The 22,223-nt window shown below is 41.5% G+C and overlaps 1 protein-coding gene and 1 long non-coding RNA gene across 2 annotated transcripts; one reads left to right on the top strand and one right to left on the bottom strand.

Moving 5' to 3' along the window:
- The first annotated feature begins 1,018 nt into the window (after positions 1–1,018).
- On the top strand, positions 1,019–3,791 carry LOC139798970 (uncharacterized). The gene is made up of 2 exons (XR_011727047.1): positions 1,019–1,772; positions 2,685–3,791. It is a non-coding gene; the product is annotated as an uncharacterized lncRNA (long non-coding RNA).
- Positions 3,685–22,220, bottom strand: STIL (STIL centriolar assembly protein). The gene is made up of 16 exons (XM_071750206.1): positions 21,871–22,220; positions 20,664–20,771; positions 19,919–20,034; positions 19,622–19,809; positions 18,454–18,701; positions 17,560–17,643; positions 17,347–17,433; positions 15,542–15,689; positions 14,248–14,357; positions 13,357–13,468; positions 11,487–12,539; positions 9,997–10,159; positions 9,016–9,241; positions 6,898–7,090; positions 6,040–6,299; positions 3,685–5,224 (listed from the first exon to the last, which is right to left on the bottom strand). Exons 1-16 carry the CDS (start codon positions 21,900–21,902, stop codon positions 4,396–4,398), a joined length of 3,957 nt encoding a protein of 1,318 aa, XP_071606307.1. The 5' UTR covers positions 21,903–22,220; the 3' UTR covers positions 3,685–4,395.
- Positions 22,221–22,223: the final 3 nt, after the last annotated feature.

Here is a 22,223-nt window from a genome sequence, read left to right as displayed (position 1 = left end):
TATGTGTGTGTGCTTAGATGCTCTTAAAAAGACACTGAAAAAAAAAAAAAAAAAAAAAAAAAAAAGGAAAAAAAAAAAAAGCGTAATAAAAAATTGCACTGTGGCTGCCCGCATCTGAATAGTGATTCTTTATTTTATTCCTCTTGGAGGTTATTATGCCCCTGCTTTTTTTTTTTTTTTTTTTAATTTTATTTTTGTTCTTTTTTTTTTCTTTTTTATTTTTTCTTTTTTTCCTTATTAAATCTGGAACACCTACTCCGTTCTTAATTAAATTTAATGAGCCAAAATAAATTGTTGGAGATGTTGAGAGAGAGGGAAGAGGTGTAGGCTGCTTTGGGACAAGAGGAGATAAATAAAGCACATCGAGAGGAGATTCTTTGGAGACAAGCGGCCCCAACCCTGACCTTCGTCCCCTCAGTGTGTGTTTTCGCTGAAGGGCTGAGCTGGGACGACCTCCCTGTGTTATCTCCCTGTACTGGGGTGGGGGGAAGCTGAGCATCCCTGCCGGGCCGGGGTGTGCTTGGGAACGGGGAGCAGAGCGGGTACACCTCCCGACTGGGAAAATTTGGGATATGAGCTAAACGGGAGAGCTCGGAGACTTAGGTAGGACCATACCTGGAGTAGTGGGGCCTGGGGAAGGGGCGAAAGGTTTTGGACACCCAGTAGCAGCGTGGGGCAGCCAGCAGGGCCTGGGAGCCCGGACCGGCTGCTCGCCCCGTCAGGGTTGGGCTCCGGTGGGCCACGGTGGGCTCCGGTCCCGGGGAGACGGGGACATCCCTGGCTGCCACCGCGCAAGCGGAGCGGCTGCTGGGGGACAGGCGGGTGCGGAGCTCGGGATGCCCTACGCGGTGCTCGCAAAGCAACGGGGCTACTCCGAGACCCTCCCCAAATTACCAGAGGGGCCCTGCAGAGGAGGAGGGAGGAGAGGTGGGTTACCCCGTTTTCCTACAGGTAAATGGCCCTAAAGACGGAGCGGTTTTCGATACCCCAGGGGATCCACCTGCCCGGCCAGCAGAAATTAACGAAACCGCTACTGGAGGGGGGCGGGGAGGAGAGGGCCGGTCCTGAACCCCTCCCGGGATGCCCTCCAGTCTCTGCTGCGGGGCTGGGGCGGGGCTGCAGCCCCCCGGACGTGCGTGGAGCCCAGGCCCAGGTGGAGCAGCCGCGGTTTCGTTTCTCCCGTCTCCGGGGCGATGTGGACCGGCCCGACCTGCCGGGCGGGGGGCGCGGGGGTCCCTATTGTCTCCCCGCCACCTGCAGGCCCCCCCGTAGGGGGAAATGCCGGAGCTGTTATTCTTCCTTTCACTCCTTCCCTCTCAACCTCCCGCTCTGGATGCGGCCTCGGGAGTGGTTTTCACACACCTCCCCCCTACACACACCACCCCCCTACCCCCCCTCCCCCGTCTCCGGGTGTGGCTGGGGTCGGGTCTCGGCCGTCAGGATCCCGCACGAAGCCGGCAGCGTGCGTGAGGCGGTGGGGCAGGGAGGGTCACGCCGCGGTGGAGAGCCCGCGGTGCCTCCCGCCAGGAAACACGACCATGTTCAAGCCGGCTCCTCTTTAACCAACAGGAAGCGTTAAAGATAGAACAGTCGGGGCTGGGCGGAGGAGATTAGGAAGCTGAGCATCTTCTGCGCACCGAGAGCTGCTGCGGGGCCATTCCCCGCATCGGGCCTCGGTGAGGTGAGAGTTGTGGTCAACCCATCCCCGCTGCCACGGTCATTCCTCACCCGGCAAGCCCACCTCCAGCCTAAAGGACCCCCCGGTGTGGCAGGTAAGGGGTCTCCTTCCCCACCATCGCCCAGACACGGGGGGGGGGCTGCCCGGTGACACGGAGCAGCCCGGGGCTCGGGCCGGCTCCAGGCTTTGACGGAGTGAAATCCTGCAGTAAGGGGAGGGAGCACCAAAACTGTACAGACTAAAGGGGTCAGGGATGCTCGGAGCAGGCCCAAGACCTTTAGGGCAGATATTTATAAATATATTCCTTAATTATAATAAAAAATAGCTAGACAAAAACAAAAAGAAAAAAATACATAAAATGGGCAGAAAACAACATGAAATCCTTTTACTGTGCTGCCTGCCCCTCCACACCATTCCCCAAACAAGGACTGAGCCAGCACTTGATATGGGTCCCCATGGCTCAGAGTGAACAAAGCCAGATGTGGCTTTCCAGGCATTTTTTACTCCGAGCTTCAGAAAGAAAGAAAAAAAAAAAATACTGGCATCTTGAAATTACTCAGCACTACACCATGAAAGGAAAAGCTGCTCTAGGGAAGGGTGGGTTTTTTGTTGCTTTGGGCAAGTAAATTAATGCTTCACTTGCTCAAAGGTTGCTGTCCAGGCTTATGTGATTTGTGTAGCTTAATGTAGCACCACACCCTTGTCCTGAGCTGTGTAGAAGTAGTTTGGCTTTTGTTTTCAAATTGCTTCTAGCCCTCCAGCATTTGAAGAAAGCCTTTAAAATATTAACCAATACAACTGTCATCTTCCTGTGTTTCCAGACACTTTACAATAGGAAACAAAGAACAAACCCCTACAACAATAGCTCAGAGGTATGAATTGCCTCATTCATCTCACCGGAATGTTCAAAAACATTAACTGTTTTTTGACTGATTCAGCAGAAAATGTGCTGCCAGATAATAAGCTTGTGCCTGATCCAGGGACTGAGAAAGGTTTTATTTTTCAGCACAGAAAAGTAGCACCTTTCCTGAAAGGAAGCAAATATTCTCGTTGATGGAAGAGGCTGTGTGATCCTGACATGGCTGGACAGGAGCAGCTGCCTTCCTCTCAGTACTGGCTCTGAAATAGCAAACGGCTTCTTTCATCCCAAATCTCAATCCCCAAAGGCCCACAAGGGTGGTAGGTGACAGAAAACATTCTCATGTCATTGTAATAAATGAATCAGAAATTAGTGCCCGCTCACACATCCCCTGAGCTAACAGTATGGTCCTTTGGAATTGAAAGGAAAAGGCTGGGGACTCCAGTGTGGGATAGTGCAGCTCAAGTTTAACACTCTTGGAGCAGGAAAGACAAGGTCAACACCACAGGGTGAACTTCTGTGGAGACAATGCCATCATTAAAACAAAGCTTGCTCCAAATTCCATTAAAGCTTGTTGGTGTGCTACAGCCAGTGAGAAAACAGATGGTTTGACCATCATTCTGCACTGTCATCTCAACAGGAATGGTGGGAATGGGAATGAATTGCTGCTTCCAGCATGGCTGCCTCATTTCCAAGGCCAAGAGGTCAGGACAGGTGTGTTACACAACAGCTGTCCTTGCACACCCTGCCCTTGGGTGTTCTTGCCCTGGGGGGACAGAGTTGTCACAGCCCCCCTGGGTGCCTGGGGCTTCCAGCATAACAGAGAGCACTGGTAACCACACAGACACCTGCTGCACCTCAAAAGGGACTTCTGTCCAAAGTCTTTTAAAAAATGGAATCATTAAACAATGAATAACCTATCCCACGGTGATGGAGAAGGGCTGTTTCATTAGTAGTCTATCATGCCTGATGATAAAATATTTTTATGTTAATACAGAACAAAGTAAAATCAATAATTTTTCTTACCTTGCCACCTCCAGTATTGGAATTCTTGAAGGAGAGTTGAGTAGCAAGTGACATTGTCACACTTCCAGTGAGCCACTGTAAACAATGACTGGGAAGTGACAGATGTCTTAAATAAAGGATGCATCAGACAACTGAAGCCTTTTTTTTTTAATGGAACCTTTGACCTTTATGAGCAATATGTACTCAAATAAATATAAAAACCCATTCATTACTTCAGAAAAAAACAAACAAATCACAAAAGTTTTAAAAGTGCTAGTTTTTCTAATTTCCTTCCAAGATTTCATGATGGAGAGTAACATGTGCCATTTAAGCTGAATTCACAATAACTTATGCAAACTTATGCAGTTACATTTCCCTTCCAACCAGACACACATCCCCACACAGTAACTTAACCATTTCAGCAAATTTCTAGGAATTAGTACTTTAGCTCTGTTACCCTTGCTCTGCCACACACAGTATCAATGGCTCACAGTTGGCACCAACAGGTAAAACTCAGTGTTTTACAAAAGTCAACAGAACATTTAAATAAGCATCACTGATAAAAGTGTATCATCAGTCCATCTTGGGCTCAAGTTGATTCACCCTTTAGATACTTTAAAATCATGCCTAAAAAAAAAAAAAAAGTGCACATGTACTTGAGTGCTGCTCAGCACTGACTCAACCAGGCATTTAGAGGTGGCTGTCCCTGGGCTGAAAACTCAGTTCTGCATGTTTTAGTTGTACAAGAGAGTGACCTCTCCAAAGATAGCTTAATCCTTGGTTTCCTGTAGTCTTACACAGAGAGGTCCCTCTCAGATTTGAAACAGTGGCTGCCAGCCATCTCAGGGGATGTTCAGAACAACTTTGGCAACTGCCTGAGTTGTTTCACATCAAGAATGGTGCCAACAGAATTTATGCTGTTTGACTGGTTTAATGTTTCAAGGGTTGGGGTTTGCAGAGTTCCAGGGAAGACCTGAGTATCTCCTTCATCTTTCCTGCCAGGCTGTTCAGTGAATTCAATCCTCCCAGGTAACAATTTGGGTTTTGATTTTAAACCCTTTAATATCTGAACTGAGTTTTCAACTGCTTCATCTGGCCTAGGAGGAAAAATTTCATTTGTAATATTTCTTAATAGAGGGATGTTTAGTTCTGGTGGAGAAGCATTAGCAGTCAGCTCTCTGCTGTGACTTTGTAGATGAATGGGAAGTCTGCCATCAATTCTTTTGGCTAACTGAGTCCAGTGGTCGAAGCCATCCAGCACAGGGGCAGAGTTTTTGTCCAGCATAATTTTACTTTTGACAGTGCCAGAAGTGCCACCTTGAGCCTGCAGTTCCTCTTCATCTTCACTGCTCTCATTGTCCTGGATCAGCCCGTATCGCTTCATGTACTTCTTGGTTGCAAAAGACATATTGCTGGGTGAAATTAAGCTCAGACCCACCATGCTCTTGTCCTTATTTGTATTCAAGAGGTCTTGGAAAGAAAAATCTGCAGGAGGATTTTGGCCTGAGCGACTGAGAGAAAGTCGAGATAACTGATTTTCACTGAGGTACTTGAGTGCTATGGCATTTGCTTCCATGCTCAGATCAGCAACATTAGGAGTTAAGCCACACATGCTGACATTAGCAAAGGACATGTAATTTAGCCCAGGAACCACTGCTTCAGGATTTATGCACGCCAAGATGCTGGAATAAAGCATCAGAAAGTTAGTTTAGCATTACATGAAAAATACACAGTTTCCGGTGTCATCTGATAATTTCATTTTTCTCACTGTACCTATTTTCTCCTTCCTTCTGATCATCACAGCTCCACCAGGCTGCTCAGTGCAGAGATTTTATGTTCTGTGCATACTAAGAGGCAGCTCTTTTGAGCTACTCTCAGCAACAGTAATCCAAACACTATGTTAGAAAGTTGATGATATTCCCTTCTGACTCAGTCCTAATCACAACTCCCATATGAAAAAGAAACCACTTGGAGCAAGTTCCAGAGCTGGTTTTGCTATTAACAGGCTTATTGGTCTGTTCTCACTGGGGGATAACACATCTCTCATCCTTAGATTCTAGATGCTGCCACCCAACCCAAAATTTACATCTAGATAGAAGATACAAGCCCAGTGACAAAGAACATCTCCTCTTTCTCAATAAATGCCAATTCCACGATTTTTACAAAAACTCTAAGATAGTATTTGTTTTCAGAAGCCTGCAAGATTCTAGTTTTTTACGGCATTCTTCAGTAAGGGAAATTTAAGCTATTCTGTTGCTTGGTAAACCAATCCTCATATACATTAGGAGTTCAGATTAAAGGCTGACAGCTCTGGTACACTTATCTGAAATACCCACAGCACAAACCAGTGTTTTGTCTCTGCAGGAAATGTGGATCAAGCTGACAAACAAATTCCCAGTGACAGTGAACACAGCCCCTTCCCTTTGGATGTAGAGCCAATCCTCATTTTTGGTTGGATTTGCAGACAGATTACTACTCAAAACAACCAGTATTTTACCTGGCATTCTCCACTTTGTGTGTATTTCTCTTCATTTTGCTGGGAGAATCAATTGTCACCCCGAGGTTCCTCAGCTGTTTGAGTGTAGCACTGATCACACTCTCTTTATCCACCACTCCAGTGTCAGTCTCTGAAGCAATTCCTGTTGTGTCATCAATATCTTGATACTTAGGATCATCATCATCATCATCAACAAAAGCTGCTTTAACAGGCAACTGATCTTGCTCTTCTGAGGACTTCAAGAGATGGTTTACTTGGCCCTACAGAAAGAAGGAACAGGAAAGAGACCACACGGACAAAAACATCATGATATGCAGGAGTTCTCAAAAAACAAAATCCTGGCTTATTCTTATGCAACTTTGAATTCAACCATATGGGTTAACAGCTTATTCTGACTAACATCAAATTCAGATTCAGCTCAGACACAAACACATAAACTAACAGCAGTCAAACAATGCAATATTTTTCATTTCAAGCTTTCTGTAAAAGCCTGTTCTGAATTTAAACACATCACATACTGATATTCTTCAAGATTAAAGTACCTGCCCTTTAAAGGACTTGAAGGTAAAATGCTGTGTTATTTTAAAGGGCACTAATTTGGGAAGTTACCAACTGACATTATCTTTGAACCAAAGAATTATTATTTATTAGGCAGCAGACAGTACTCCACATATGCACGGAAGTACAGAATAGCCACTTAAGCCTTAAAGAGAGTCACAAACTTGGAACTTTCCAGTAGAGCCTAACACATGGCAACTACACACATTTTTCATTCATGGCAGTTCCACACCATAACTTCGGCAGTCTGCTGGTTTTACTGTTACATCCAGTGCAGAATGTAAAATTTTAATGAATTACCAGCAAGTCCTGGTAAAGCTTCTGATCCTCCGAGGGATGGCAAGGCAGCAACGAGGCAGGTGGTTCCGAGTTTTGCTCGCTTGTTACCACCACATGGTTGCTGGCTCCCTCTGTTGGTTCTTTCTGTAAAGACACGCTCACACTTTCTTCCAAGGATGAACTGCGAGCAAGTGCTTGGGAAACGTTTCCATTTCTGAAAGGGAGCAGCAAGATAGCAGTTAGATATCTCCTTGAGAGAGGAGGAGCACAAGTGTCACTATTACCTCGTGTTTTCATGAACACCAAAAGAAGAGAAAAATTGGGTACTGGAAACAGAACTTTGTTTATCTGCTGCTTGAGGCTTTGTTCCTTTCTGCAGTCATTTTCTTTCAAAACTCATTTGAGGACTAAGGAAATACCCCCCACAGCATCAAGCTGCAACAGCATGACTGGTTTTACAGAAAAAAATTTGAAAATGTCACTGGTTTCTCTGGACTAGTCAAAACTCAGTGCCACTCCGTGGCATAATCTCAAAGCTGATGAAACTGAAGTTATTAAGAATTTGGTGTTTGTCTTACATCTCAGCATTCTTATGGATGCTCAGTAGCCCTTAGGAGTGATGTGTTTTCCATATGTTCTGAAACATGACTTATTCAAAGAGCTCTTTTCCAAAGGTGAGCAACTGATAACAGGATTCCTGTGGTAGCTTAAAAACACTTTAAAAACTTGTCAAAGACACTGTGGCAAGCACACACATGGTAAAGGCACGGAGTACCATGAGCAAACACCTCGCTGAAATATTTCTAAATAGCAGATTTGAATGAGGAACCTGAAGTTCCCAGATAACAAGGATAAGTGTTCTAGAATGAGTTACAAGGCACTGCTCCACACTCCCTTCAGCTAAGCTGGTGTGTACTGCATAAACCTTTTGAGAGCAGACATATCAACACTGCTATCATCCTGAGGAGATCCTCAAGCAACCCTCTTCCCCCTTCCTCTTCCTCCTCAGGAGACAAGTGTGAGATAAGAGAATTTCAGAACTCAACTGATCAATTGCCTGCGTTGAAAGTGATAAGATGGGGATCACGTGACATACCAGATAGCCAATGTAGGTTATCACTTACTGCTACCCCAGCAATTATTCATCATTCCCCAAAACATTCCCCTCCTTCCCAAAGAAATCTGGGTGGTGCTCTACATTTTTACTCTAAGATACTTGCACAGCTATTTCACAGGCTGATGAATCTAAAGTGAAGAGAACCTTAACACAGCATCTCTGAAATACAATGTACAAAGGAGTGATTTGAATCAGTAACATTTATGGCAGTAGTATGTGTTTGCAGATAATACTTTAATCAAGGACTACAAATATTTAAGTTATAGCTTAATTATCATAATCTGTTCCATTACAATTAGTTTAGAAACCTAACTCAACTGGAAGGGTATTCCCACTTTTTTTTTTTATACTTAGAAAATATTAGATCATTAAAAGCACTAAGTTGAGCTATTCTCTGTAAAAATAACATCCATATAGATAATTACAACTTTTTTTTTAACTGCTTCCCCAAATTAGTCTGAGATTACTCATTGCACTAAAAAGAAGCTGAGCTTAAAAACAATTAAATAAAATGAAACAGCAGTGAAGTTGGTACCTGCATTTACTACACACAAAGTAATCAGGTGTGAAACATACAGAAATTCAGGGAACAGGCACATAATCATAAACCCTTTGTCCTAAGCCCCTCAGAATTGAAAGGGTTCTGTATGCTGACAAGGAAAATACAGTGTAGCAAACCTGGCTACAGCAGCATCCCCTTTTCCCTTCAGGATTTAAGGTAAGAAAAAGAGTGCTGCCAGCCCCACACAGGCTTTTCCAAGTGAAAGGCTTTTGCCACCAGCTGCTGCTGATAGGCAGTCTAGCTAAATGTGCCTGACTGATAAATGCAGGCTCTGAAAACAACTGTGTTTTGGTGAGCTGTACAATTTGAAACATAATTAAAGAACAAAGAAGGAAAAGAGTACAACAACTCAAGTCAGGTGACATCATTCCTGAAAAAAAAAAAAAATCATTACCAAGGAGTAACTTACAAATGACAATTCAGCTTGTTATGCAAGCACAAGATGTTTCTGGTTACTTACTGGAGAGTGTTCTGATTAGTTCCTTCTTCCACAAGATGAACACTGTCTACAAAACTGGGCATGTCAACCACCTTTAAGGAAGAAGCAATACTTGTATTACTTGCATCTTGTTCAGCATTAATTGAAATGCTTATGTCTTCCTTAGAAATATCTTCATCCTCTTTTTTGCCTTGTGGTAAGAAATCTCCTTGTTTTTCTGGGGATGTATTCCAAAATAAGCTAGCACCTAAAAGACAATTTGAGATTTACTCATTTAAGGAAAGTCATTACTGTCTTCAGCCCCTTTGGCTTTGTGAAGCTAGAGGAATAATTTCCTCACATTCAGTCTTTTTCCCCCCATTTTAAAAGTGATTTAGGATTTAGAACAGCTAAAAGTTGCCAAAACATCATTCGAGTTCTAGCTTCCTCCAAAGCATACTTGATGAAAACAAAAGATACTAAAGTGACCTTGGACCAGTTTTAAAATTTTGTTCAGATTACAAACCACAACATTTCCATCAATTTAACAGGAACCAATGCTTTAATATGTGACTTTACAGACACAGCTGCTTAACTTGCTAGAATTAAAGTTATGCATGTAAATACATGACTTACAAAACCATCAATAATAGAATTAATAGAACACCAGAGGGGACAGAAGCTATTTTTCAAAACAGTGTATTAATTTAAAATAACATGTGGGTTTCTTCTTTCAATAAGGCACTACTTAAAATAGAAGACTTTGCTAAAGCTATTGGAAAAATAATTCTTCCAATGTTGTCAACAACTCTGATTGCAGCCCAAAGACAAAAGTAGCTCCAGCCCAAACCTGCAAATAAGACCTGGAGAACTTTGCTGGTTTCTGTATCCAGGTGGGTGTTTTCTTGTGTTCAGCACTTCCACAAAACATTCCCTCCATCCTCAAACAAATCACAGAAACATCCAGAAAAAAAAAAAAGTGATCCCAGTCTATTTTTAAAGAGTAAATGAGTAAATGGTTACCTGTGCTCACAGCAATGCTCACACTTGTCCTCACGGGGGGAGCTGCTGAGGGCTGTGTTTCCATAGAAACAAAGTCCCCAGGCTCAGGCTGCAGAGCATGGCAAGCTCCAGCTGGTTCAGAGGAACGAGCCTGAGCAGCCTGTGCTTCCAATAAGCGTTGGATCTGTAATTATTATCAGGAAGTTATAATTTGTACAATAAAATATAGCAGACAAAAGCGAATTACTAAATTAGGCTCCTCTAAGAGCTGGATTCAAATCCAGGCTGCGTTGTCACAGGAGGCTGACAACCTTCCAGCTCTCAGCAGTGCATGCAGCATAAATCAAAACATCACTTTTGATGTTGGCAGAGCCAGCAAAGAGGTTTTAAAGCACACTGCCAGAGCTACACCAAGAGAACTCAACTAAATCCTATTTTCACTACACTTGCTGGAAGTATTCTTTCTCCCTTCAGCCACATACAAAGCTTATTACTGACTTAGCAGCCAAGCACTTACATGCCCACTGCCCCATCACTATGCCAAATCAACTTTGTACTTATTACAAAACCAGGCACTTAAATGATAAAATTAAGGTTGCCCACGCAATCTTTGCTCCAGTATTTGTATCCACCTTGTCCATTGATTGGTTCACAGCTCCATGGTATCTCTCCATGGAGAGATACTGTAACAGTGGAGGCTGAATTATTGCAATAAGGAAAGGTTTCCCTCCCTCCTGTGCAACTCACACTTTGAGAGCTTGATTTTACACACAATAACTACATCTAAAGCACATTTCAGCTGTCATTTTCTAGCTTAAGCAGGAAGAATAGGTAGGGTATGTAACCATCCCAGCTTTCCTATTCCCATCATTCATCACCAGCAGCAAAATGGCCCTTCAGCCCCAAATCATACCCTGCAAAATACAGGGCCAGCACTATAACTTAGGAGGTTTGTAGTTTGAAGAAATGTGATCCAATATCAAAACACAATTTGGGGAGACCAGCAAAGCTTGATCTTTCAGCCCAGTAACAAACACCTGATGAATTCTGCCAGTTTGCTGCAAACAGAGAACTCAAGTTCTCTAAGCAACACACTCTACACCCCAGGAAGCTGCAGGCTTGAATGTAGGTAAAGCAACACAGTAGAAAGTCTGTGCTTTATCTGTATGCTTGCAAACATTCTAAAGTCTACAGCCCATGCAATATTTTTTTATTTAGACAAGTATCTATAGGGAAATATTTACATAAAAGGCATAGCTGTTTGCATTGCAAAACAGTCTGCCAAAAGGAAATGTTCTAAGAATAAATGCAAAATATAATCAGGAGTCAAATAGTTTTCATGTAAGGGACACCAAATAGCAGAGCTGATCAGGACATCCTTCCACCCCCAAACTGGTCCTGGTGTGACAGGCTCTGATTGTAACAAGGACAGAATTTAATTCCTTTAGCAGGGGAAATATCAAAGCATAATCCCTAAGAGGGCAGAGGAGAAAGCTGCCATTTCCACAGACCTGTGCTTGAAGTAATTTGAGTTGTCTGTCCTGCTCTGTCAGCACCCGGAATGCATCTGGAGATAATCCCATCATTCCATTATCTGATCCTGGGCTAGGAGCAGCCCTGTGCCAGCAGGGTGAGTGGGCTGCACAGAACTGGGGACTGGAGGGGCTTGCACTTGAAGGCTGTCTTACTGCAGGTGATAAGCTATTGTCAAGGGAACAGTTCCCCATTTTCCCATGATATCTCACATTTATAGGGCTGCTTGTGGTATATCCAGGATTGCAGCAAACATTTGGGCAAATGATATTTTGATGGAGCAGTGCACAGGGACCCTGGTGAGCCACCTCTGGTTGGATTTCTGCTTCGTGTTTGTGGCTCGTTTTACCAATTCCTGGCCATGAGTTTATGGGATTATACTGGGTGGAAGCAGGAAACTGACAGCTGCATGCACTGGCTGGACAGCAAGGAGGCACTTGAACTGGCACCTGGAGTTCTGGGGGTCTTCTGCAGATCTGTGGTGAAAAAGCAGAGGTGCAGAGGACTGGCTGTGTGACTGCAGGGACCTGGCTGGAACTGGATATTGATGTTCTTCTAATTGGAGGCTCTCCCTGCTGTGCAGATCCATTGGGATTTAACACAGGTCTTTCTGATGGCTGCCTGGGGTGATGCACAGAGGTATCTGGGGAAATCCCACTACAAGGGGTTGAAGGAGAAGATGATCCAGAACTTTTTCTTGATTGAGGTTTTTTAGAGTGCAACTGTTGCTGTAGTAGAGGTTGTTTTCCTCTGGAAGGCCTTGAAGTTGGAATTTTCTGGTTTAAATGGTTTGGTATTTGCCTCAAAGAGGGATCTGCCATATTACCAGAAAAGTTTTGCTTGTCTTCGGAATGCTGGGTGGGGTAATATGAAGATCCCAAACACGATTTCTTTTTAATAGGCTGATGTATTGCTGAGGGCAGACTTTTAGCATCTGAGGTCCCCACAGGCTTAGATGGTTGTCCTGATTCTATGAAACTCCCATCCAAAACAAGTGACAGCTCAGGAACTGAAGGAAAGATCCTAGTAACCTGAAGGGACAATTACACAAGTAAATTTAAGATTAAAGTATTGTCTTTCAGCTCTTCACATGCAGAATTTCACCACAGAAAATATTTTCATTTAAAATCAATATATGACCACTACCAGCTCCAAACCAACTACACATTGAATGCTTTTCTAAAGCTTGGAGATTACAGATACAAAAAATCCATCCAGATCTCTAGGATTATTCTTAGAAGACAAAATTGCTTTCATAGGATATATTAGCCACATCTACCAAATGAATGCTTCATTTCAATCTGGAAAGCATTTCTGAGTATGGATGTTTCCCTTTCAAGAAGTGGACAACATGTTCCCTCTTGCTGATCTTAGATCCAGTAGATAGATGCAACAGAATACAATTTACAGTCTGCAACTGTCACATCCTTATAGACATTTGCTGTACAAGGGCTGCTGCTGTTTCATTTAATCTGTGTACTTTTCTGTAAAAAAAGGACAGACTAGCAGATCTTCATCTTGTTTACCCAGGAATACACAAGAGTTTGCTGGCTCTGTCTTTGCCTCAGACACCAGAACTATTCCTTGTAATGGTAGCAAGACTCCCAAAGTAGAACCTACTACCTCTGCTCCCAAGCCTTAGCATGTACAAGAATTAAACTGTCAATAATCCTAGAAAAAAGGCATCTGAACTACAGCAGGAGTTTGGAGACTTGGTCCATATCTTCAGTTGTTTTCCTGTGCTAGCACTTTGAGACAGAAACTTTATACTCTCCAGTTCCTTACAATGAGTTTTACTTCCCTACCTGCCATATCTGGGATGCCTAGAACAATTATTTACCTACTTACCTGTTGACTCACTGGGTGAGGACTTGGAATTGGTCTGGGGGATAAATCCTCATCTTCTACCCCAGAGTCATGATCACTTGCTGACAACTTGCTGGGTGAGCCTTGGGAAGGACTAAAAGGAACATAAATCAAAGAAAAATGTTTGCTTGTCAGACAACAGCAACATCAGACTTCACATTTTTCACTGTGCCATCTACAGTGTGATGTCAGCATCATTTTTTTCAAGAAGCAGTTGTTATACCTCTTCTCTCTGGCTAGCCAGGGAGTTCACCCAGCAAACAGCAAAAATACAAATGCATCCTTTGGGCAAAAATCTTTCCCCATGACCTCAACATACACCCCTTTTAAATGACATTCTAACAGCCAAGCAGTGGTTTATATAAGAAAGATAGGGAGGACTACAGTAAAGACTGTAACATTGTTTAAAGGAAAATAAAAGCTATCTTACAGATAAAACTATGATGGATAAATCAAGCTCTTAAAAATCTCCACCTATCCAGGTCTCATAGTTTTGAAGTTGGAAGGAAAAAAAATGTTTACCAACACAAATATATTTCAATCAGCAATTTGCTTTGAAGGAGAGATCTCACAGCTCTGTCCAATGAGCTAAGCTTCATCAGTAAGGAAGCTTTTTTAGAAGAATCCACTGTATAAATTACAACCATCAGTATCAAGAGTAAAACTAAGAGTAGTTTCCCTTGGAATATGGTCTGTTTGACTGTTTTATTTGAAGGATATTAACTCTAGGAATAAACAGAAGCACCTGAAGTTTTAAATGCAAGAAGAGCACTGTATGCACAATTAAACTGGCACCTGGCATAGCACAGGTCAAAAAAACTTCAGCCAATAAATATTTGCTTTTAGTGTATAAATGCCATATGAAAGATTTACCTTCTGATAGGAAGTTTCTTGCAAACTCTGCTGAAAAACTCTGTTTCTGCATTTTGGTTTTCTGCACTCAGCTCAAAATGGATGGGACTCTTGTCTGAAGGCTCAACATTCTGTAATGAAATTTCCTGTATTTATGACACATGAAACTTTCACATTTTAATGACCAAGGTCATTAATTTTATTACTCCCAGAGAATTAATTTTAAGGACATTTATAACTGCTTGTTTGCTGCTTGCCCTCTACTTTCAATTCTCAATTCCTTCACCACTACAAGGAGGCAGGCTACTTCCCTTCCTGTTTAACACTGCTCCCTCTGCTACTCTGTGAAGTAATTGGCCTAATTATAGCCCTGAGCATATGTTTCCCTGCTGTAGCTGCTCAGATAATCCTCCACAAGCCTTCACCACTAGAGGAAACAAGAACTGTTCCTGTACTGTTTCACACACCACAGCTGGACAAGTCCTGGATACAAAAGAAGTGAGCTTGTGTGAAGTGGTTTGTCATGCTCAGAAACCTAAGCTGCATCTAGGATGGAAGGCAGCCCTGAAATGGGGGATTTCAATTGAAAGTGAAGAGCACAGGACATAAATTACACCAGCTGCTTCTCTACCTGAGCACAGGAGCATGCAACAAACAGATTAACAATTCAACTTCAGGTTCTTCAAAAGCTTAGGAAAACATAAAAGGAACTGAGACTTGTTAGAATTTCCTCAGAACTTTTTAGTTATCTCCCAGACACTGCATCATCAGATTCTTTCAAAAAGTTACTTTGCACAAAGATAAAATTGTTCCTGGTTTGTTACTGTGGCAAAGCAAGAGCTCTGAGGTTTAGTAACCATTCAATTAATTCCCTTTTGCATTCAACCTCAAGCAAAGCACAAGCACCCACCCTTGCTCTCCAGAAAGCACTGATGTGCATCACCCACAGCAGCTGTGAGATGTGTCCAGCATGCACACAGCACACCAGATTAACAAATGCTGTAGAAAATCAGAATCTCTGCTCACAAAGCCAAAAAGGTCACCAGTAAGAAGGAGCACTAACCAAGTCTGACACAGCACACTGCGTTTTAAAAAAGATTCTTAATGCAATTAGAAAAGTGAGCAGTTGCTGACTTTGGAGGTCAGATCTCAAATTGAGAGACAAATTCTAGAGTTACAGTAATCCCTGGGAAGAGGCAGCTTTACAGAGCCACAGAATTTTCATACACTGCAGTGACCATGGGAGCCACATTATAGTGACACTAAGAGTCAAATTTTAAAGTACCATGATGCAGTAAGAAACCAAGCTACTTACTTTGAAGAGGTGTACTCTTTCATTACAAGTTAAGATCTGAAACCCCAGTTCAGTCTGTCCACTTGATGGAACACACTCATAAAACTCTGGTTCCTTGTGTGTCAATGAATAAAGCACAATAAGAAAACTCCCAGATTCTGAAAAAACCCTAAAGTAGAGAAAAAACAAACAAACAAACAACAAACCACATCTAAAAAACCTTTAAGAAACAGGAGAAAGGCCCTTAGTTTCTCAATATACCAAGCAAACTATCACACTGTTAGCAAACTGGTGAATCACTGCATTTTAAGCAGTACTAAGCAAATAGACTTATGACTGGTGCCACATGCAAGAATCAAACCAAAGTAGAGAAATGGGAATAATTAATTTACTTTTTAGTTAAAAACATTTAGGACCACCTAGTACATGAAGGGAATTCCAGGAAGACTTCAATCATATCATAGAAGAAAATGTGTAAAACTGATAATGTGATTTTTTAAATATAACTTAAATTGAAGACTTATAAAGATTTATAAAGTGACTTACTGTTTCAGTTATCCCTAAAGATTCCAAAAATGCTCATTAGGAAACAGATTATATTTTTTTGAGGAAAAATTATATTGAAGGTTGTTTCTACAGGTTAAGAACAGTGAGTAACAACAGTCAGCATTTATTACAATATATAAAGGAGAATGAAAAGAACCTTCACTTCCAGGAAAAGTTAGCACTACTTTTAGAACAACTGTTCTTTTTATAGCACTTGCAATGCACTTGTTTGGGGGTGGGGATGCTTGGGTTTTTGTCTGGTTTTTTTAAGTAATATATGTGACAAAGAAAGCAATAGGAACAAGGTGCTGGAAAAATACATTCATGCACAATTTTAAACTCCTACTTAAGAGTTAAAAATATAAAATGCACAGATTAGGCAGTTAGTCTGCAGAGGTTAATTCTGTTTGCACGGTTCATCAAATCTGCCTAATCCACTTCCAAGATGGAATCAGTGAAAGTTAATGAGAGTCAAGTATCTTACTTGCTTATCTAATAATCTAATTGGCCTCTTATCTGTATTTGGGAATATTTAAACTGGTAAGGGAAAAGAAGTATTTTCTGTAATTACAGACACATCTGTTCACCAAATGTGGTTTTATTTCATAATTTAAAAACAAGTGTGGCAAAGCAGAAGAAATTCTTATGCACATACCACATTTTAAAGTTTTATTTACCTGAAGAGCAGTTTTAAACTACAGACACCTGGACTCTCCCCCAGCTCCCTTATAAAGAGAACTTAGCAAATGTCACATGTGAAAATATGTGGAGAATGAGGAAATATTATCTACTAACATCACAATGAAAAAAAAAAAAAAAATCAGAATGCAAAACCATAACACAGTAAATGTAGCAAGAAGTCCTAAGACAGTACTAGCTGCAAACCAGTATGCTTCAATATGCTGGTCAGATACAACCAGGGAGAAAGCCTTTGTCAGAGAATACTCATATAAAAAGTTTAAAACCAAAACCCCATCACTGTTTATACCATTTCCTGCTTGCTGGTCCTTATTTGAACTAAAACATGGTGACTTTAATGACAGCAATGTTTATCCTCTTTATCAATTTAGCATTCTAACACTTCTGTTATAAAAAAAATTGTGAAGCAAAAGTCAAAACCAGAAAGAATAATTACAGCAGATAGCCCCACCTCCTACAGAACACAAATAATAGAATTCCCTCCAATATCTTTGAACAGAACCCATGTTGCCATGTATTTCTGTGGAATACTTTTTTAGGCAGCCAGCAGCTTCTATGTTTTAGAGATAAAAGTGACTTGCCTTTCTTGAATTGAGGAACTGAATAAATATCTCAAGCAACAAGCCCAGATTTGAAGACTATAGATGTGAGTAATTCCACTCAGCCAACTAGAAAGAAAGGAAAAATATCCATTTAGAGACACTTCCATTACCAAGTTTCCACTATGTAACTCCTCAAAAATCACCTCAAATCAATGTGCATTAATCTGTACTAATAAAGAATAAAACACTTACACTCCAACTAATGGCAGAGCATAAGCCTTGGGATCAGACTCAAGCAGCAAAAGCAGTTTCCGTGTCTGGTCCATAGTAAGGTAGCTGGAAGAAAGCAGAAGATGGGTTGTTTGCTGGGTTGGCTTTTGTTTGGTTGGGTTTTTTTAGTATTTTGGAAGGCAGTCTCAGAAAAAGAGAGAAAATGCAAATAAACATTTAGATAATTCTAAAAGAAAAAAGGTGGGAGGGGAAAACAAAACCATTCTTCCTCCATACTTACGGGAATTCCTCATCTTTTCATCAAATCCCTGTGTATCAAAGAATTATCAAGACCATATTTGTTTAATTTAAATGATTTACAGCAAATCCAGAATCCCAAGTCATGTTAAATTTGAAGAGTAATTTTCAGAGATGCATTCAGAAGCACCAAGTAAGATGACATTTAGCTGCTTCAAGTTATTTCTGATATGCCCTTAGCTCATCCTAAGACAGCTATATCTGAATGATGATTCTCCACTACCATCTGACAAGCATGAGTAACAGAAAAAAATCTGATTCAAATTCAACCAGTTTTCATTCCAGAGCCAGAAGTGATCCTGTTTTAAAAGCTGGATGCTATTTACCATCATTACATTAACCTGAAATGTGTCCTCCTGCCCCAGTAGGAAGATCCCTCTACTGAAGCCAGAAGCAAGAATTCCTACTGAACCAATTAAGATTTCTGTCTCACCTCATTTCCTGCTTCTTGTTTATAACATTTTGAATTTTTCCAAGTCCAAGAAGTTACATTAATTTTTTGCCAGTTCTTTTACTAAAAAACAAAGCACTAGTTGAGATCTTACCTAGCTACCTGCTGTAGGAAATGTAACAAACTGCCAGGAAACTTTGATAGTTTTAGCATCATCCCTTACTTACCCACATTTATAAGTTCCTTGAACTTGTGCAATATTCATAGTACTGCTCAAATTTCTTGCTAGGGCTGTAGGAATAATTGGGACAGACTTCACAGGGGTGTATTCCAAGATGTTTGCTGCAGTAATAGAAGCCCAGTGAAAACTAAATTGTAGACTATCCAGGTTTTCTGTGAAAACAATGTGAGCTCTGACAGTGAGCAGTTTAGAAAGCTCCAGTGATTCTTTGCTGCACAGACAGTGCTGTAGGTTCTAGGAGTGAAAAGAGAAAACAGTTAAAATACAAAAAAATTTTCTTCACATGGCTACCATGACTCAAGTTGTATTACACTAGGAACTCAAATTATTCACCACAGCTGCTATTGCAGTAAGCACTGTATAAAAAGCCATTAACCCAGGTGTGCAAAACTCACAGCTATACTGAATATAATGAATGTAAAATACACTTGAAAGTAAGTGATATAGATCTTAGCATTTCTTTATATCAAAAAAGCCCAAGGCCACTTACATTGTATAAAATTAATATAATAACATAACTAAAAGGCTTTAGGTGAACTGACACATTCTTGTGTTCAAGAAATGTCTATTTTAACTTGTGAATGTATCATCATGAGAAAGTTCAGATGTGAAGAAAGCAATATTTGTATTATAAAATGCACACACAGGCAAACATTTACAGGTGTATTTACAAGGTTATATGTCTATTGCAGAGTACAGAAGTAATAGGCACGTGTTTCAGCTCTGACTACTAACCTACAGAGACTTTACATTCAAGTCACTTTCCTAGCAATACTTTTATAATCAACAACTGCACAAATATTGCAACTCGTTCCTGACAGGTTTGAAAAAACAGTATTTTTTTTCTTTTTTAAGTAAGTTTGCTATAATCACCCTTGTGTTGCTGGTTATGGTGGTGAGACCAGCTGAAAAATACTGGTCAGATAGTAAGATTTTAGTCTAAGAGTAAAGACTGTGATCCTTAAACACATGTAAAGGCTGTTTTAAGTTTCAAACACATTTTTCAATGACACTTGAGCAGCTCATTTCATATAACCAAGCAAACAGTCTTGCTTCAGCCACAACTTTGCTGTTTGAAACTGATATTTGAAACAGTCCTGCCCAGAAGACTGTTTATTGTTTAAGAGACTTGAAAGTTTTGAAGAGCAGCCTACCTTGAAAGCCAAGCTAATATCTTCAGCACTGTGCACTATGATATTATCTGAAGAAGGTCCCCAGGCATTAACTACACAGGGAATCAAGAAGTCTCCAGGAAGAGGTGCAGAGGGAATTTTGCCTGAACCACCAGGAACTTCTCGGCCAGGATCAAAGCGGTCGATTGTCAGTGTGAGGCCTTCCCCACCTTCAAGATAAATAAATGAAGTTAGAGTGCAAGAGCAACATCTCGGGCTCCTTGAGAACAGCTTACTCAGCCAATCAGTGCTGTTGGTCCACCTGGTGTTTATAGTTACCCTCATCTGCTCCAAGAGTTCCAAGCAAAAAACAGGAAAATAATTTCTTTTCATTCTGCTTCGCGTGGCGATAGGCGAGTCGCAAGGTTTTCTCCATCAGAGATAACTTTGGGTTTCTAAAGAGAGGCAATAAACAAGTTTAAGACCTATTTTGTTTTGTCTAAGTATTTTTTATGTTGCAACAGCTTCCATTTTTCTATCTTCTAACAACATACAGGATCAGCCCAAAGCCCTGAACAACAAAAAGGTAGGAATTAACATTCTGTATAAAAAACCAAATTAATTTTAGCTCGTGTTCTGGGCCAAACCCCCAGTATTCACATGCAAAAAAGCCATGTTTTAACTGGGGCAGCTCTACAGAATGCTCTGTATGACCTACTCATTTGCACCCTCTCCGTATACATTTTGTAAAAAATTTTTTCTGTGAAAATATTTACATAAGGAAAAAATGTTAAAGAAAATTATGAGCACACAGTTACTTTACACCTTTCCAACTGGAAAGGAAACGTTAAGAAGCTGTAAGTTACTTTAGACTGAGTAACTGTAACCCACCTGATTGTAAGATACTACAGAAACTCTCAAATATTTCCAATTAAAATCCCTATATACTTATAAAAACCACACCAGTTGTTTCTTTTTAGTTTGTGCCTTGTCATACGCTAGACTCCAAAAAGATCTAATAAGGCACTGAACCATTTAAATGTTAATTAACAACATTTATAATCTTAAAAGAGGTTATTCCTACCTATAATAGGTGATATGTGAGCCAATGACATCGCCCCTAGGGACTGGGTCCCAAAGTGCACACCTAGACAGAGGGAAACTGAAAGGGACCATCCTTTCAGGAATAAATCTGGGAAAATCAGAGAGATAAGAAAGGAAAAGGGGTTAGAGCTCAGTACTTTCAAACTGCATTAATAAGAAGGAAAAAAAGGAGTAACACTTAAGAAAAACAGCAAATGCAATACACAGACTGTTAGCACTATCTTGTTTCAAGACCAGACCAAAGCAACAGAAATTTTGTTTTATGAAGTTGTCAAGGATATGATCAAAGCCAACCCAAAACTTTAATTTTCCACCTGACAGTTCCTTCATGTCACCTTGGACCATAAATAGAATACAAGTAAGGTCAGAATACAAATTTGCAGATTAAGCTCAAGGAAAACTAGATACTAGATACAACTAGAGGTTGTCAGTCATAAAAAACTCCCATGACACAGAGAAAATCTTGATTTAGGAAAGTTAACATTAGACCAGCTTCCAAAAGCCTCGTTTTAACACTTTTTAAAGTCATCATTCAGTCCACTGAAGCTGTGAGAACTCCTGAAATAAAGCCTTGGCTTAGCTCAAATAACAGTGCAAAATTTGCAATCAGACTTCAGAGGTCTGAAAAACAAGAGTTTAAAAAAAAAAACCAAAAAAACCCCCACAGACTTTCTTACAGAAGCAGGATTACATTTTTAAGAGTTGCCCGAACCAATTATATTAAGTAAAACACAAAACGGGAGGCTGCACCATTTGGCAAATATCTCAACACTTTTCAACAAATAGACATGAACTTCCTCTGTAGGTATTTGAAGCGTCAAGCTTTGCCAAGGTGCTTCCTTTCCATTTCCTTAAGTTACCAGGAAAAAGCTCCCTCTGTTTTTAAGGCAGCTCTCCAAGCAACCAACCTCCCTCTCATGTTTTAAGTTAATTTATCCCCTTTAAAAGCCCAGCAAAATTAAATCCCAATTCAGGCTTGCAAAAGGGAAAACTTTTTTAAACACTTTTCACTAGTTTGTAGCAAGCACAGATCACAAGCACAGATCACAAGCACAGATCACAAGCACACCCCCTCAGAGCTCTTCACAACAAGACCTGAGCTGGCAATGACCCCAGGGGACGGGGGCAAGGCACCCCCTCCACTCCCCGCCGAGGAAAGGGAGGGCAGACCCTCCCGGAATGGGTACCTCAGATCCTGGCCGGGCACAAGGGGATCCATTCGAGGCGGCCGCAGCTCTGCTCTCGCCTCTTTTCCCTGTCCCGGGGCAGAGGTGCGGGGCAGCTCCCAGGGCCTGCCCGCCACAGCCCCTCCCTCAGCCGCCTGCCAGAGGGGCCCTACCAGCGTCCTCCGAAGGAGGAGGGGAGCGCCCAAAGACAGCCCCTTCCGAAGGTCTGCGTGCGGCTGCAAAGGGGCACCAAGGGCTACCGGACCGGACCTTCCCTTCCCGGCCCGTTCCGCCCGGTCCCGCCCGGCTCCGGCGCCTTCCCTCAGCCTCACCGCCGGCCCTTCGTCCCCTGCCGCCAAAGGCCGCGGGCCAAT

Source organism: Heliangelus exortis, chromosome 8, assembly GCF_036169615.1.
Source record: "Heliangelus exortis chromosome 8, bHelExo1.hap1, whole genome shotgun sequence".
Taxonomy (NCBI): Eukaryota; Metazoa; Chordata; class Aves; order Apodiformes; family Trochilidae; genus Heliangelus; species Heliangelus exortis.
This window is presented reverse-complemented; position numbering and strand designations above follow the sequence as displayed.

Coding starts and splice junctions, on each gene's coding strand:
- STIL (XM_071750206.1), bottom strand. CDS start 21,902: ATGGATCCCCTTGTGCCCGGCCAGGATCTGAG. Junction 19,810..19,918: donor AACTCTTGGAGCAGATGAGG/GTAACTATAAAC, acceptor TTTATCTTGAAG/GTGGGGAAGGCCTCACACTG. Junction 9,242..9,996: donor GAGCATTGCTGTGAGCACAG/GTAACCATTTAC, acceptor ATTGTCTTTTAG/GTGCTAGCTTATTTTGGAAT.